Source organism: Micropterus dolomieu, linkage group LG06 (genome assembly GCF_021292245.1).
Source record: "Micropterus dolomieu isolate WLL.071019.BEF.003 ecotype Adirondacks linkage group LG06, ASM2129224v1, whole genome shotgun sequence".
Taxonomy (NCBI): Eukaryota; Metazoa; Chordata; class Actinopteri; order Centrarchiformes; family Centrarchidae; genus Micropterus; species Micropterus dolomieu.
Window position 1 is genome coordinate 19895902 of NC_060155.1, and position 17668 is coordinate 19913569.

Sequence of the window (17668 nt, forward strand, 5' to 3'; positions counted from 1 at the left end):
AAGGCAGTCATTTTGTATGGCTCTTGTGTCCTTTTTATATCCATTGTCACTAAAAAAGCTTTCATAAGCACTTTCATTTTGTTCTTGTTGAACAGTCTGTAGTATCTCTTTGAGATTCCCCATTGTCCATTCAACTCCTGGACAGTGGGAGTACTTAGTAAAAGCTTTTCATTGAGTCAATAAAATAAAGCTTGTCGCAATTTACCATACCAGTGTTTTTACGTGTTTTAGCCAATTTACATAAAATCTTTCCTACTTTTCCTACAGATTTCTAAAAACTATTTTCTTTTCATTTTATTTTATATAGCACTTTAAGATTACTACATTTAAATTATACATACGTTTCACAGATTAAACTTTAACGCAGTGTATTGTAAAATAACACTAGAAGGTCGGACATTGCAAATTTAGTTAATTATATGAAATATACTGTACATAAGTTTTAAACAAAAGCATTCACCACAGCATCATTAAAGGCATAGGTTGTACACAGGCTGAATGGCTAAACCTTTTTCTTTTTAAATATCATTCTTTGTGAGGGATGCTTCTGTCCAATGTGGCGACCCAGCACTGGGGAAACCTGTTTTATTTCCCAGCACAGCTGTGAGATTTTGAGGGAGCAGCTGCCAGCTGGATGTTTTACAAGGTGACATTTGTCAGAATAGCACAGTCATGAGTGAGGGAATGGGGGGAAAAAATAACGAGAAAAGCGCTGTTATAATAGGGGATGGAAAAGGCATACGTTGGCAAGCTAAAACTGAGCAATGGTGTGAAGTTGGATTAAAGGATAAAGTGAAATAGGTTAAAGGGATAATAGCTGGGGAAAAGAAAATGAGCAGTGGAAGGTAACAGCAAAGTAAAGAGGAGGAAAATAGCTTGCCTGGCTGGCTGCTGGCCCCTTTAGCCTTTGATAGGGCCCAGATTTTTCTGGTGTGTCAGAAGGAGAGGACAGTGGAAATGGCTGCCTGGGATAATTGATCTGGCCCCTGGCATCCGACTCAGCCCTCTTTGATCTGCCAAGGAAGGAAGAATGTTTCTCATGGGTTAAAAATCAGGGAACAAAAAAAAATCTCTTTGGTCTGAGCCTTAATGATAATATGGAAGAAGTGACCTGACAGATGTGTCGACTCATATTTGACCTATGGATTGTCTCTTTAATGCATCTGCAGTGTATCTATGCACATGTTTCCTGTGTAGTTACTGAAATTAATAATCGCGCAACCAGCAAAATCGTATACATACATATAATACCTACATACGTACATATAATATCGCACATATTTTGCACAAAAAACAGTAATAAATTGGATTAAATTTCAAAAGACTCCAAACCATTTTTAGTCTGAGTGGCAGTGTTGGTCAGTTAAAAAAAGCATTTATGTGCCAATTTAAATGCTTGTTATTATTCACAGCTTGCCCTCTGCTGTTATTTTACTGAATTCCTGCTGAATAAAAATGATCCGTTCAGTAGAATACAAAAAGATACAATCAAAATCATTTGTTGTCTCATGAAATATAGTGTGTTAGCACCTAACAAGCTACATAAGCCGCATCAAAGCAGCGACAAAGGCTGAAACAATGACCTTTTTAAAAAAAATAACACATGGGGCAACAGTATTTGTTTACTATGGAAAGTGGACTTAAGTCTTAAGTCAACATGAAAGAAACTGAAGTCCTGTTAAAAGACTGTTATCCTAGCTTCATTGTATCTGACTCACACCCAGCGTAGACTAATGCAGTGGAAACATAAACACTGAGAGGTGTTTATGTGTGTATGTACATGTGCCTTCTGTGAAAACACATTTCTAAACACAGTGACTCATAAATGTTCTCTTTTCTTTTCTACTCCACTTATTACCACACAACAGGTATCTAAACAATAGAAAACAACTCTCAAGAGACATTTAGTTTAGATAGTGATGCTGGGTATTTTTGTGGTGTACACACATACCACATGATTTGATCATTTATATCCACATACTTGTGTTCAGGAGAGAAGTCAGTAAGATTACAAATTTGTGTAATGCTGATAATTATAGATCTTTTCAACTATGGTAGAATGTGCAAGACAGGCCACCAACCCCAGTCAAGTAAAGTTGATTAAGACTGCCTAAATTGTTAACGTCCAGTTTCTGTCCCTCCAAATGACAATCGTACTTGGCTAAAACTACAAAAAAATTGCTTTAAACAATACCATAAAGCCACCTTTCTGTTAAAGGCGAATGATAAAAGTGGCACTTAAACCAATCTGAACAGGGCTGCGGGGGACAAAACTTTGAACAAAAAATGTTCGAAAAAACTGCTTTAGGATATGCAGCAAGAAATCCTCACCAAGTTGCAGCAAGTATCCCTCCCTTTGCTGTATCCATTTAGTCCATCCCAGAGGGATCCGTAGTGTGACTTAGAACAAGGAGCTTTTACGTCTGTTGGTGCAGCAGGGAGATTTCTTTGTGTAACCTGCACACTCACAGCTGGAAGGGATGCAAAACCTTTTCACTCTCCTTCTGCGGTAATGAAAGCGAGTGTATTTCTTCTTCTTTGAAATGTTAGTGGGTGGTACACAGCAGCCGCAAGTGACTCATCCAGCCGGTTTTCAGCGTGCTCGACTATTCTACACTATTGTGGCTTTTCAAATGCCTACAGCGCTGTCTTGGATGGCTTGGAACAGAATACATATTAGTGAGGCAATTTCCCAATCTGTTATTTAGTGTTTTGTACACTCTTACAAACACACACTCATAAACTCCCACTCAGTCACACACGCACAGACTCCTAAACTTTAGGGCAAAAATCAGACCAAGTCCAGATTTGCAAACTGGACCTTAGGTCCTGATCAGAGCCTAGGCTTGCAGACACTAGATCAGGAAAGCCCTTTACTACATATACAATTACATCGCCGCAGCATCACAACCCTCCCTACTTCCCTAATCCCTCATTACCGCGGGTCTGTGTGATTATGACTCTGTCACTCTGCTATAAAGTCTGACCCCCCACATACACAACAGCCTGGTTGATTGCACAGTTACACGCTGTTTACAAATGTGCTCAAACATGATTTCCACAATTCCGGATATAATCTTTTTTCTTTCCCGTCATATGTCTAGTTTTTGATTTTGCTCTCATGCACGGCGCACACTGACGGTTCGTGCACACACAGAGCCGCAGTTGTTTGTATATGCAGGGATATTTTCAAACAGATCCAGTGAAGGATATACAGCCGGTGGTAAACACAGGGTTCGAAGGTGGAGTGTCGGTGTTCTATCTCTCCTGTTTGTTTACAGGAGCTCTTCTTGCTCTCTACATGCCAGAGAGATAAATGATGGATGGAGACAATTTGAGGAAGAGAGCACTTCTCCTTTAATAGAAATACAGCCAGGCGCTCTTAATCAGAGGTATCAAAATATTGTGGTGATTATAGTATTTTAATAACATTGCACATCTCTGAGGCAATGCCAGAAAGCTTCAGTTCATCGACAAATTTCAAAATGAACTCCTTCAGATTAATTCTTTATTGTTCTATATATGGACGAATTTTGTTTTCACAGTATATACACAGTCTTCCTAGAATATTGTTATGAAGCATTTCCTATTGTTAATCTCTGGGTAACGGCCTGTGTTTTTCAGTTTGTCATTTTAACCTGAAACCTTTATTGTAACTCTGTCACTGAGAACTCACTGTGGGACGGTAATAGTGGCTATATGGCAGTTTTTTTTTAAAGCCCAAACATCTGTGCAGAAGCCCAAAGTAGCATGCATACATGCATTCATAAACATTTACATACTTGTAAACATGGATTTTGAACATGAACCAAGTGACTAACATAGGTTCCGGATGTCACTGATTACCATGAGGGTTGTGTTTCAAAAATGAGTCACCTACCTAGCCTGTGATGATTAACACTCAGACCTGTACTCTGGGTTCCTTTACTGTTGAGTTCAGATGCAATGGATGTTTGGTAAGTAAGTACTTATGCAAGTTTAAGAAGATCTTTGACATGTCATAATAGGCATCCAGAATTTAGTCAGATACCAGCAGGTTCCTGCCAGTGGGCCAAAGCAGCAATCTGTTTCTACCCAGAGACCATGTTCCACATACAGGTCTTTAGGGTCACAGTGCTGTCATGTGCTGGCACTGTTTTCATTTTTGCCGTCATGGGAGTGTGCAGATGAGGGTTTCACACAGTGGATAACCTAAGAGAGGCCAGAAAAAGAAAAAACACTGAGACTTCAATGAGGGCAGAGGTCTTGGTATGTGTCAAGAAAAGCAAAAGCAAGTTGACGAATGCTTCAGATTCCTGGCTAACAAAAGGGAATAAAATTACCAAAGCTGTCCAGAATTTTACCTCTCTGGATTTCAGAAACAGTAATCCCCTGCTGTGCACCTCATCATTTACCAACTACTTTGGAAAAACTCAGTGGAACACTTATGTGGTGAGACACTGCAACTTGTAAACTCTAAGGTCCGACATGTACACAGTGCTAATGACCTCCAGACAGCCTTAATTGTGATTGTTAGCAGTTCAGAGCCGCCGTTTTTGTTTCTAAATTGCTCTAAGTCTACCTTCCGGAATTCAGTCCACCGCGTTTGAGTTGTCCTCTCCATAATCGTCAAACACAACCACATCCTCAGACCGAAGAACCCAGATAGAGCCAAGTTGTGTGATAGCTGCTTATCAAGGAAGGAAAGGACATCTGTCTCATTCCAACCTTATTATGAGATTATTCTGGAGAATACACAAGAATAGGTCAAAACTTTGAAATTAGACACGCAATGTATCTGGTGACATGATGGTCTGGCTTTCCTACCTGTGGCCGACAGAAAGCTCAGGTTTGTTTGTGTTTGTTTACATTAAAGGGCTTTAAAGCCATCTTTATTAACCCAGCAGATGTGAAACTCTTTGCTTTTCCCTCATATTACAGTTCTGTTCAGTGCTCCACATTTGCACTCCCTCTGGAACTATAAACTAAGCCATCTGCTTCATTCACTACAGAGAAACATTTAAGTTTAAAGGTGAGTTAAGTTTCATTGGCAACGCTGAAACCAAACCACAGTGAAAACCATAAATGCAGGCTCTAAACCAAGCTGTTTCTTATTTGGGCATTTTACATTTGTGCAACTGAGGTGTATTTTTTTCAGATTTATGCGATAAGGATGCAGGTCATCATGTTTATGCCCAGCCTAATTTAAGTCTTCACCGCCACTAACCAATAGTTACCTTACTGATATTTTAGTAGTAGTACAGGAAAGTAGTAGTTGTACAGGAAATTTTCTGCGCCTAAAGTGCAGATACGTGAGGGAGATCTAAGGAAGTTAGTTTTGCATTTTCAGATGCTGTACATTTTCCATTTTAGCACTTATTTTTATCATTGTTCTTAACCCCATGTATCTCAGTCCTCATGGCTTATTCCATCTGTTTGATCCCACACTGGTCTTGCTTTACAATCGTTCTTCTCCTCACCCTCTGACATTGTCTCACTTTAATCCTGTGCTTTAAGCTCCTTTTGTTGATGGCTTGTATAGCTCTGACTTTCCTACAGCTGTGAAATTACAAGACAAATACACTTAGCTTTTACAAAGCTTCTGCTGCAATTAACAACACTGACATAGAAACTGAGTGCTTTCATGGAATTAGTCTAGTCTCAGGGATACATTACCGGCACCTCCTTTTGTGTCAATAACACTTGAATTGAAATTTTACAATCTTCTCTACATGTACAGTAAATATGTTGTACAAAAATACTTTTTCAGTGTTCCCTCTTTCAGACTCACCAATGTTTTAGCACGTTCACTCTTATTTACATGTGCAAGTTGTTGCTTTGTTTGGGAAACCATGTTTACTTCAGTTAGTTCTTAGCAAATACTGCTAATTGTAGCAGGTGACCACTGGCCCCTCAGATATGAAGCAGCTTTACTGCAGATTATACAAATTTGTCTTTCGTTACACTTTTAAAGCCCCTCAGCCAGTGTTTACCAACCAGTTTTAACCTCAGCTTCTCTGAGGTGCAGTTGTTTTAAGCCTGTAAGCTTAAGGTTATGTGCTTTGATGCAGCAGTGGTGCTGGACATTTTGGAATCTTCTCCAGTATAGATAGCTCTTCAACCCCCCTTGGTACAGCATAATCACTATTGAAGATGACTTGGCTGGAAGACTCTAAAAAGTACCAATTCCCAACTTGGTGCAAATAAAGAATCAGCACCTGCAGATAGAATCATGATGATGCCAGTAGAATGTATAAAGTGCAAGAATATGTTGACCATAAGAATGGATAAAGTTGAGCTCTCTACAGACGATCTTGCATTGCAAACAATTAACTCTCCCAGTTCATGGTTGTTTTAACAGGTGCTTTATTGGAGTACACAGCCCTGTGCGCACACTTAAATCTAATAATGCTGACCAATTTAACTATAAAGCTGTCGCAGAGGGGAAGCAGCCATTTCCTCTCTGACCACAGCCCAGTGACAGCCCAAACACTAAAGCTACACACTTCTGTTCACCTTTGAGCATGTGTGTCAGGTCTTGGTTGAGTACTAAACGTAGGACCACAGTGCAGCTTCCTGCTCTGTCTATGGTCAAATGCCACTGGCTCAGCTGTGTTTCTCTTAACACACTAGTACACATTCACATAGATGTTTGAGTACTTCTTCTGCAGTGCAGTTATTTAACAGTCCTAAATGCATTTTCACAACTATCGCTCATGATGTACACGTTTTGCTTGGTGAAATCATATTGAAACTTACCTTGTATCGCCATTGCATGTTTTAGTATTCATTCCCTGTAGCAACCGACAGAGTCTTCATTGCTGTCACTTTACATCCCCTTCGGAGTAGTTTTAGAGCTAAACGAGGGTGGAGTGTTATTAACTTTCACCTCTTCTGTCCATCTTAACTGGTGAAGGTTTGAGGAGTTGACCTTTTAACGTAAGCAACTTACCACATTCCCAAAATCATAACAGCCCCCACAACCCCCTCCCCCCTGACAGTCCTGAATGCTTACATACTAATTGCTTTTACATTTCTCAAAGCCACCTGTACTTGTTTGAATATCTTCAAAGGGATCCCCACCCTATGAAATTTGTGTCTTATGTACTTGTCGGGTCATTGCTGTGTAAAGCAAGGGGTGTGCGTTGTGTGTGTCATTAGCTTCGCTCCTTCCTAGAAATAAAGAAAAAACTGCATTGCTCTCTTTATTCAGCGTACACAGACACACACACATCCAAACAGCCCCGCTAAATAGATTCCTGGCAAACACAAGCTGTGTTGACAGGAGAGATGAGCTGCTGTTCCTGTTGCAGCTTGCCGACGGCACAGAGCCGGGCTCACGTTCAAAAAGAGCCGCCACTGTTCAAGCCACAAAGCCAGCGGATTTGTTGCTACTGCCTCTGCCAACACACACACACAAACACACACACACACACACACACAGTCATGCATTGCTGTATCAAAGGCGGCCGGGGCGGGGGCTTGACTATTTGAACAGGTGATTTCAATTTACATCTGCTGACTGTTGGCTTCATGCCTATTAGGAAGTCACACTGTCAGGCAAGTCAATCACACACTGCTAGTTTGTTGCACGTTCGTTTGGTTTATCATTTGAAGTAATGCTGTAAAGAGGACTGATTGGTCAACAGATGTTGTTAAATCAAAATTAGGTATTCATTTGTTTGATGCAGAGACTCTTTCGTTTCCAGTGGTACCTAATATTCAGCGGCTATTCTGTTGGTATGAATGAGTTGAGCAAGTGCATTACATTACATAATATTATTCAGGAGGTTCTAGCGGCTGATGATGATGTGTCAAAAACACGGAGGTCTCGCAGAACATCCTCAGGTCAATGTGTGATATCAACCATTTCCTTTGAAATGCCAGATATAACTTTGGATGCTGGACAAGGGAGACTATTATGGGGTTTGTGATTCCCTAACAGCACAATAGCAGCAGATTTTAACGGGTTTTTTTGTTGTTGTTTTTTTTTTTTTTTTTTAAATATGCAGTAAAACAGTAAAATTAAGTTTTTCTGCATGAGAAATACTACACTGAAAAACTTAATGTGTGTTAAGGTGCATTGGAATAACTGTTCCCTAAAACGACTATAAAGCTGTCCACGGCAGCTGCACCCCCCACTCACTGCCTGAGTCTTCTACCAGGGGCTGTAATTACTGATGTCCCGCGAGCCCCTCGCCCTGACTTCATCCATTAAAGGCAGAAAAGGCATTTCCCTAATCAGTGCTAGTAGGGATCTGGCTTTTGGTTGGCTTCTGTGTTTTATGTCAGCGTTACAGAGGATAATCTCACTTTGATGTTGGGATGGTAAATTGCAGGTGGCTGTTCACTCTGTGGTGTTTTCATGTGAACAGTCCAGTTTTCATTACAATTCAGTATTACTAATCTTCTGTTTTTCCTCCCTTGTTCTTGTCTGCGTTCCTGTCTTATTTTCTTGCCATTACCTTAGAGGGGCACACAGGGTTTTTGGAAGCCGGTGGCTCGCAAATTGCCTCGCGAGCCAAAAGAAATAAGAATCCTCAATCCCTTCTTTATCCAGGAGGCTGCCTTCCAGTTCATAGGCCTGCCGTTAAACCATGGCCTAATGGGCAAAGGGGTAAGCAACAAGCAGGCCACACACTTCACAAACATCATGATTTTTTTTTTTGCCAATATTGTGTAAATTTGCCTAGAATTTGCACATTTTCATGGAAATATGGATTCAGGAACACTATCATTATAAAACAGGACAAACTTTAATAACCATATCAGTACCACTACACTGAAGCCAGCAGTATTGTGCCCTGCATTGCGCAATTGTATTTTTACAAAGTTTGAAGAAAAATTAAAATGTTACGTAACCTGCTGTCTTTGGAGTCATTTAAGGCCTTTTGCTTTTCTCATTGTTGAAATTGCAATAATTTTTAAAAATACCTGCTGCAACCCTGATCCAGTCTGAATTCTGCAGCACTGTCTTGTTTTTATTCAACATAGACGTACGATGTATGCACTCCGCTCAAGAATCATGTTTGCCTGGACATCTGCTGTATCAGGTTTGAACATTTTGTGGGAGAAAAAAGTAAACAAATGTTAGTTGGTGACCACCTGCTAGAGAACAGAGCAGAAAGACATAAGTAATGATCATGGAGCATTTGAAATCAAATACTATTGTGTATGTGTACCTGGTTGAGGGGAAGAAGTTACAATTGGAGAGGACATGAGGGTGTATCACCCCAACTCTGCCCTCTGGGGCCACCAGAACACCCCTGCATGAACTCCGCTCTGCAACATGTGTTCAACATGTGGGCTTCTGGCGTGTGTGTGTGTGTGTGTGTGTGTGTGTGTGTGTGTGTGCGCGCGCGTGTGCGCACGCACATGCGCGCATTGGTCATTTGTCTGGCTGTCTCATACAATACGGGCTGCAGAGTTTTATGATTTGGCACATTCTTTCCCTAGAACACGTTGCTGTCTTTCTTCTAGACCATCACTGTTTATGTATGTGGAAATTAATGAGGTGGTCTATTTGTTATGCTAGTGTTTATGGTGTGTGTGTGTGTGTGTGTAAATTAATCTGTATTAGAACACGCAGTAGGGGGTTGGCCAGCTGCTGGTTCAGCTCCACCTACCCTAAGGGCTGCAAATCAGGATAATGATTTAAATGGGGCCTCCCTCCACTCTTTCTTCTGTCCCCCCCCCCCAACACACACAGTATTTTTCCTCTCTGTTGTTCTCTCACACACACACACACACACACAGCCCCTGTACCCCCCAGATCTCTGGCAGCCCAAGGCAGTTAGGAAGCACAGTTCAACCCTGTAGATCACTGTGTCGCTGCAGGGGTCTGCAGGGGTCATGTCTTAAAGGTAATAGTTAATCACCAAGTGCTCAAAGCCAGTTAGCAGAAGTGAAACAGAACAAAGACAGAGGTACAGAGGAGGGAGTGAAGCAAATACATGAGTGTCAAAAACCATGACTGTTTTCAAAAATTTGAGTACTGCACATGGTTTTTATACATATTAATCTGTCTTTTAAATAAATAAAGAGTCTGACACCCTGCATTTCGTTTTTTCCTGCAGAACATTCCAACTTTGGGAACAGTTGCTATAACGATGGCACTACACAACTGTGATGAGGTGGCAGTGGCTGGTTTCGGCTACGACATGAGCACACCCTATGCACCTCTGCACTACTACGAGAATGTCAAGATGTCTGCTATTAAAGAGGTCAGTTATGGAACATCTGAGTACATCCCTTATTGCCCTACAAAAATCATCAGTGGGTTTTGTTGAGAGCCTATCAAAACGTAAAAGGCACATTTGTAAAGGTGCTTTTTAATGTCCAGATTTTTAAATGAAACAATCTGTCTGTGCTAAGGAGAATAATAATTTCTGACTTACCCCTAACCGCTCTGGCCACTAAAGAATAATTGAAGAAACAAATGACTGTAATCTCTGATGAGAGAGACCACCACTCCTGTGGAAGAGGGTTAGGGAGGAGGTAAACTGGCCTAAGGCCAAAATACATTCACTACAAAGCATTCACTCTGTAGTCTGATGGTAATATTAGTCCATGAATTGTGCATGAACTGAACTGCTCTCAGCATTTTGTATTTGCATCCAAAGATGTGACAGTTTTGAGCTTGATGAACATTGTGGCAAAATGTGTGGAGTTGCTCTAATTGGATATTGTTCAGGACTCATGCTGATCAGCTCCTTGTCCTCTGACAGTTGAGGTTATTCAGATATGAAGGTTTAGTTGCGGGCTCTTTGGTTCTGTTAAAACTGTGAAGGTGTGAGGGGGGAAAAATGTAATGCAGTGTGGCTGTGGCATTGATTGTATTTTCTATGTCTATAACTGTATCTGAAGTTAAAATATGCTTTGATGCCTTTCAGTACTCTCAGTTTCTATTGGATCAGGAGTTTTGTATATATTTCTAAAATCTAAGTGACTGGTTAATACACCTTATTCTTTACTGAGACCAGAACCAAAATGACAAAAAGAAGAAATCACACTGAAACAGAGTAAAAACTTCATCAAGAAAATAAAAACTAAAACTGAAGAATGAAAATATCAAAAGGTTAAATCTGTAAATTCCCCAAAGTGAAATGGCACTGGTCTTTCATCGGTCTGTATCAACATGCTAACTGTTAGCGCATCGTTTGAACAATCATTTTCTAAACGCCCTCATGACGGATCTCTCTCCACTCCATCCGTCACGTCTTCCTCTCAGTGTTTACACTTAAACCCAGTGGAATCAAAGATGTCACTCGTATGCTGATGTGTGTAAACCATGAGCTCAGTATGATGATAACCTTTGTCTAAACTCCCAGTGAACCTTTGGCATTTATTATCATCATCTTCATCAACATTGTAATCATCAGCCACACATGGTTAATTAATGGGAATACTTCTGGCTTTTTTGTTTGGAACATTTAACCACCGCCACTCACTGGGGTTGTTTGATTTTCTGGAACCGCACGAACGCTGAACCGTGAAATTATCTGCGCATTATTCCACTACTTTGGAGGAAGAGCCTGTTTTCCATCTGGATGGATGCTTTGAAGCGCAACGGAAATCATGATAGACAAGATACATAGAAGTTGAAGTCACGTACATCACTTTAGGCAATGTAGTGCTAGTGAGGTCACCTGCTGGTGTATGTAACACTTCATTTTTGTCCTCAATTATGTTATCTCAGAGCTAAACAAACTCATTGACATTGATTTAGTTAAAGCTGCTATGATCAATATGTTTATATTAACAATGGATCAAAAGGCTACTTGTATGTGAAGGACTCACTCGTAGTGACGAGACACAAACATTTTATCGGTGTCCTTTCATTGTTTTGGTTTTACAGCCCCCAACTTTACTGTTTTGATTCACTCTCACTGCTGTTTTCAACCAGCAAAAGCTCTAATAAATCCACCATACGGTACCTGCTCAGCACCAGTCAGCAGACAGACACAGTGGCTGGTGAACACAGTGGAGCATTTCACAGCTAAACAGCCAGAGATTTCCCTCAGTAGTGGAGAGGAAAGCAGAGCTAAACAGAGTGAATGAGGAGACCAGAAACATGACTCCAAATTAATGTTAATGTTGCACTGTGTCTGCTCAGTGTCTGCTAAATCTGTAAATAAGCAGCTGTTAGACATAACACCTTTACAGGTGATAATATGTCAGTGTTGCATTTACAGCTATATGCACACTCTTGAGGTCCAGCTCAAATTAAATATGTTTTTACTGCTACAGCATGCAGATCTGTTTTGTAGAAAGTATCTGAACCCAAACGAGGAAAAATAAATATTTTACATTTTCAGAGTGCCACCCATCTGTTTGATATATATATATATATATATATATATATATATACTGTCAGAATGCTATTTTTTTTCATGCCATTTCATTTTAAACACATGTACAACAAGCGATCTGTCTTCACTGTTCTGTCATTGGCTGATGCCGATTCAGTCTGTGGCTCTTTTTGTGTTATGCCATAGCTGCTGTTGAGAGTTTATGTCTAACCACATTAACTTTCCAGCTAATGCATCCTCCTCCTCCTTTAAAAAAGGACATGTCTTGTGTTGCACCTTAGCTTGCTAGCAACCAAACAAGCATTCACCAGGGAAAACTCCGCTTAGAATGCCAGCAAGCAAGCTGATTACTTAGCCAGAATGAACATATTGAACAGCTTAAAACCTGCAAATGCTATCATAACACAGTTTGGATGGATCTTGTTCTTCAACATCACTGCTAGCAAAAACACTTTCTGTACTGGACTTGTAAGCTATAGACGGGTTTCTGTGCAGTGTGCAATTAGGGGGCAGAAAGCAGAATTCTCTCTTCGCGGCAAATCAGTTTATGCGGCAGCAGTGTTCAAATTACTCAGAAATTGTAATGAGTTACTTCTTACTTAGTACTCCTTTAAAAAGTAATAACATTACTTTATTACATTAATGGTTCTTAAAAGTAGGCTAACTAAAGGGGGCTTTCACACCTACCTCGTTTGGTCTGGACCTTCAGACTTTTCAGTTTGGTCTGAACAAAAATTGCAGGTGTGAAACCTCCCACGGACCACGGTCCGGACCAAACAGACGAAATTTGGTCCGACAAAAAGAGGTAGTCTCGGTCCGGATCAAACTGAACCATGGTTCGGTTAGTTTCTGGTGTGAAAGCATTTTTTGGATGGTTCGGACTTTCAGACTGTTTACAGGAACTTTGGCAGTTGACGTATCAACCGGAAACAAATGCATGGGGAAATGCATTGAAATAAGCACACAATTATAAATCTCCCGTGACAGCTCATCTTTTCAAACAGACGGCGACTATAGAAGCACACTGCAACATACATCTTTGGTTTCTCCTTAAATGGAGGTGCAGAAGGATTGCTTGCTGTCTTCTCCTCTTTTCCTGTCGGCAACGTAATAATGTTCGCACAATGAGGATGTTTAATTGCGAATTTGAACTAGCCTTCAGTATAGTTGGTGCTGCAGATAGTAATGCCATAATAATAATATAGTGGCAAATATGCACATGCTCATTTTTTATTCACTCATTCTTGTCAAAGATACCCGCTGAACTGTTTAATAAACCAATCAATGTCAGGTATAGGGAGACACAGCCCACATAGATGGTGATGACAGGACGCAAGTCTTTCATGTAAAGTCCTTTAGTGCGGTCGCAGAATTGCAGTATGAAACCAAACCAAAACTAACCGAATGTATCAAAACATGAACTTTAGTTCGGACCTTGGTGTGGACTTTCAGGTTTGAAAGCCCCCTAATATTAGTTAGGCTGTGTTACTCATTAAGTAATTACTCTCAAACCCCCACACCATCCCATCCTTAAAATTGATGGAAAACCTGTTCAGCAGCTCATTTTAGAAATTAATCCACTTTGCTGGAACAATAATTAACCTGAGGAGTCAACAATTAGCTTAAAAAAAAAACGCTGCAGCCTCTCAGACTAGATGATGCTGTAGAGAAGGCTATAGGCTACGGATATATTTAGAAATAATAAAACACAAAGCAAGTCTTTTCTGACTTTTGAACTAACTTAATAGCATATTCATAACAGCAGCAAGGAGTAGCCTATGGTTTTTACAAAACATCACATTTCTTGATGCCACTGGCTGAAATAAAAAAAATAAAGCAAGTCTCTGTCGACTATCGAACTAACGTTACTGTTCTGCACATACATTTAAATAAAGATTTTTGCTGTTTGCACAAAGTTTACAATGGCAATACTTACAGATATGGAAAGAACACCTCTCTCCCTCCTTCTCCATTCTTCCTTTTAGCAGCTGACTTGAACAACATCCGGTCCGGTGCCGTTAACTCGCCACAAAGTCGCACATGTTAGAGTAATATGCAAATGAAACACAAACAAACAGATCCAACTCTGAAATTACAGTTTATTATAGAGTCAACAAGAACTTACAAACTTACTTACTTACAAAATCTATGTTGATTGCAGTGGTTGACTACAGTCTTCTGACCGGCTACCAAAGCGTTTTTGCCCCCTGACTGCGTGCGCAATCAGTAGTGTTGTATACAAGAAACCCATCTATATTTACCACCACTCAGTTGTTTATATTGTGTCTGTGTGCCCAGTTAGCTCAGCTGTTAATCAAACACAAACACCAGCCTGTCATCTCAAAGACTTGCAGGCTTCTGATGTATCAGTTGGACTTAAAAATTTACAGCCCTGTTTCTTAAGTAATTCCAGTACAACTGTAGCTTATTGTTCCTTGTGGTCCTGTCGTGATCCTTTACGTAGTGGTAGGAAGCTCGACCCAGACTGGCCTAGAATCTGTAGGAGACTCTTAAACCAGCAGGATAGAGCAGATGCAGCCCAACCTCCTGTAGCTCTCCACATATTTTTTTTCTTCCTCTTATTCCCTCTTGTATCTTTCTTCCTCCACCCTTTGCCTCCTTCATCTGCTCTCTGGCTGTTCCTTAGTCTCTGCATCCCAAAGCACCACACAGGAACCACCGGCTCTGGTTACATGTTGGCCCACTTGACTGAATCCTCATAGCACAGCAGGGAGGAAAACTGATCCAGTGTGACTTTACACATATATGCACACCCACACATATAGACAATACGGAAACCCTAAACATCTAAAAGTCTATGTAGCAGTGCAAATGTAGAAGTATTCTCATAATGCTTGTGGCTTATTTGTTTTGTTTTGTTTATTTTTTTTCTTGCAATTCCCCCACAGTCATGGACACACAACATATCCAAGGAGAAGGAGTTCCTCCGCAAGCTGGTGAAGGCCAACGTCATCACAGACCTGACCCACGGTATCTGAGTTTACTCCCACCTACAGTCTCCTTCTGCGTTTCCCAAAGGACTACAAAACAGGAAGCTGGGAAACGGATAGAAAAGAACCCTTAGATTCCGGGTGGCCTGAACACTGCCGGGGTTTTCATATCAAAGGAGATCTTTTTTTTTTTAAAGATACAGGAGGTTTTCTGTGGAGAGATGCACACATGTGCCTTCAGAACCAAAGATTCCAGCTGATCGAAGCAGGGGATGGGGGGTCATGGGGAGGACTTATCAAGAGGCGGTCGGAGGAAAGCTCTTCAGCCCCACGCATCAATGCTTACCCCCCACCCCACCGCCCTGTTGACATACACATGTCAGGATTTCGCTGAACTTGCTGGCCAACTTGATGAAGGGACATAAAGGAATAAAGAGAGGACGGTAACAGAACGTGTGCGGGGATGGGCTGATTATTAGCAGTGCCAAATGTACCTCGTACAGGGGAGCAGTTCTCTCCTTTTGCTGCCTGAATGTATTCACTTTACTCAGTGTTAATATCAAAGATTTCTATATTGCTTTTTAACAAGATGCAGCAGCCCCCATCCCCCACCTTCCCTCTGTCCATTCATTCACATCTGTCCAGGGTCCAAAATGAACACCTGCCAAGTCAGATAGTAGATAAAGAGGGTCACCTGCCACTCGGACACTTTTGAGACACTCACAATCGAGTGTTGTCGTAATATATAGACTTTTGTTTCAATTTCCTCAGTTTTTTTTCTGTAAGGGAGTTATATTAGTGACTATAAACCAGGTTGTGTTGTTAAGCTGGCTCTACAGAGTGGTTGTGTGTTTCTGATATCTGGTGGTCAGTTATCCCCATGTCACCAAAGGTCACCAAATAGATTAAAACAAACAAGTTTACAGATAAATTATTTAAATGTTTTCAATTTTCAGCTTTTTAATGATAATTTTAGTAATCAGAATCTCTACACTAAACAGAATTGAAAGTGTGTGGTTTCGTTGGTCTTAATTCTTTTTATTTGGTCTTTTTTTTGTTGTTTCTGGCAGGTGAGCCCAGAAGTTAAATTCGGACACCGACCTCTCTCTTCCACCTCTTTGTGTCTTTGTAAATTCTTCTTCCTCTCGGTTGATTCACATCATGGTATTGTCTTCACCACTTCATCAGCTACAGCATAGACGTACAGTAACGTGTCCTGGGGAAAGAGAGTAGATTCTGTATGTCCGATCCCCTTTTCCAACCACCTGTTGCTGCAGATGTTCTTGTTCTTCAGTAAATGGTGAAATCTCAGATCGTAGATTATAAATATATATATACACACACACACACACACACACACACACACACACACACACACACACACACACACACACACACACACACACACACACATACATATATATATATATATATATATATAATATAATTATTTCTTTGGTTGTTTTTAGGTTACTTTTAATTATTTATTTTACAAAGTCCCAGTGTTTTGGTCACAAGCCTACTTTCTGTTCAGTTAAGAGAAAACGCAAAAAGTTTGAATTTGTGTTTCTTTTCAAAATTCCCCACCATGTTTTTCTACAGACACTGCATCATCTTTTAAGTTTGTGGCAAAAGCAGTGGTGGGATTGAAGGATCAATCTGTTTTTTAATTGGCTTAATGTTAAATGTTGTTTCTGTCCTTAATGCAGCTTATGTTAGCACAATACTGTTGTGCTCTTTTCTACGATGGACGCATTCACAGTTTCTTAAAACTGAGATATTCTATGATGTTATAATTGCAATGCTCATTGTCAAATTACATACATAATATTACATGGTCTGATCAGGCCTTTGCACTTTGCAGAGATGGTTCTGCCCCATGCCTCTCAGTATTTCAGTATTCTCCCTCAAAAAATGATGTGTCAACATGTCACATCTGTGTGCTTTTTGTCATTTTATCAAATTAATGCGATAAACAGCTTTACAATAGTGATGGTACATTTAAATTCTGCTTCACCAAAGCAGAGTTTTGTTGTTTTTACAGTTTTCAGTTCAGTGGGATTTACATCTGTTTTCTGTTTATAATTCTTCTTTGGGAGTGCATATTTACTGTACATTTTTTTATAAATACACACACACACACACACACACACACACACACACACACACACACACACACACACACACACACACACACACAGGTTCACTTCCATCACTCTGTCAGTAAGCTGCTTGTTGGATCTGTCACATTGCTCCATCACATGTTCCTTTTTTGATTGGTTTTCACACAGCAGCATGTCCTACCCCGTCCCCTCAGAGTGGCTCCGCTGGGCTTGAAGGACTGGAGCACTTTTTAGAAACTCTGCCCTTTTTGGGACTTTTTTTCTGAGACCGAAGGTACAATGAGCAGCTGACCATTGCACTATC

General features: G+C 40.5%; 1 protein-coding gene across 7 annotated transcripts in view; it reads left to right on the forward strand.

Annotated features, from left to right (window-relative positions):
* Positions 1 to 17230, forward strand: part of st3gal3b (ST3 beta-galactoside alpha-2,3-sialyltransferase 3b) — a 47766-nt gene extending 30536 nt beyond the window's left edge. For 6 of the 7 annotated variants that reach the window (XM_046051320.1, XM_046051318.1, XM_046051321.1 and 3 more), the window contains 3 exons: positions 8450 to 8596; positions 10056 to 10202; positions 15200 to 17230. In XM_046051320.1, coding sequence (XP_045907276.1) covers positions 8450 to 8596; positions 10056 to 10202; positions 15200 to 15289 — 384 coding nt within the window. In that variant the 3' untranslated portion in view covers positions 15290 to 17230. Of the gene's footprint in view, positions 1 to 8449; positions 8597 to 8973; positions 9033 to 10055; positions 10203 to 15199 lie in introns of all 7 variants that reach the window. The other variant, XR_006825363.1, reaches the window with a different exon arrangement.
* Positions 17231 to 17668: the final 438 nt, after the last annotated feature.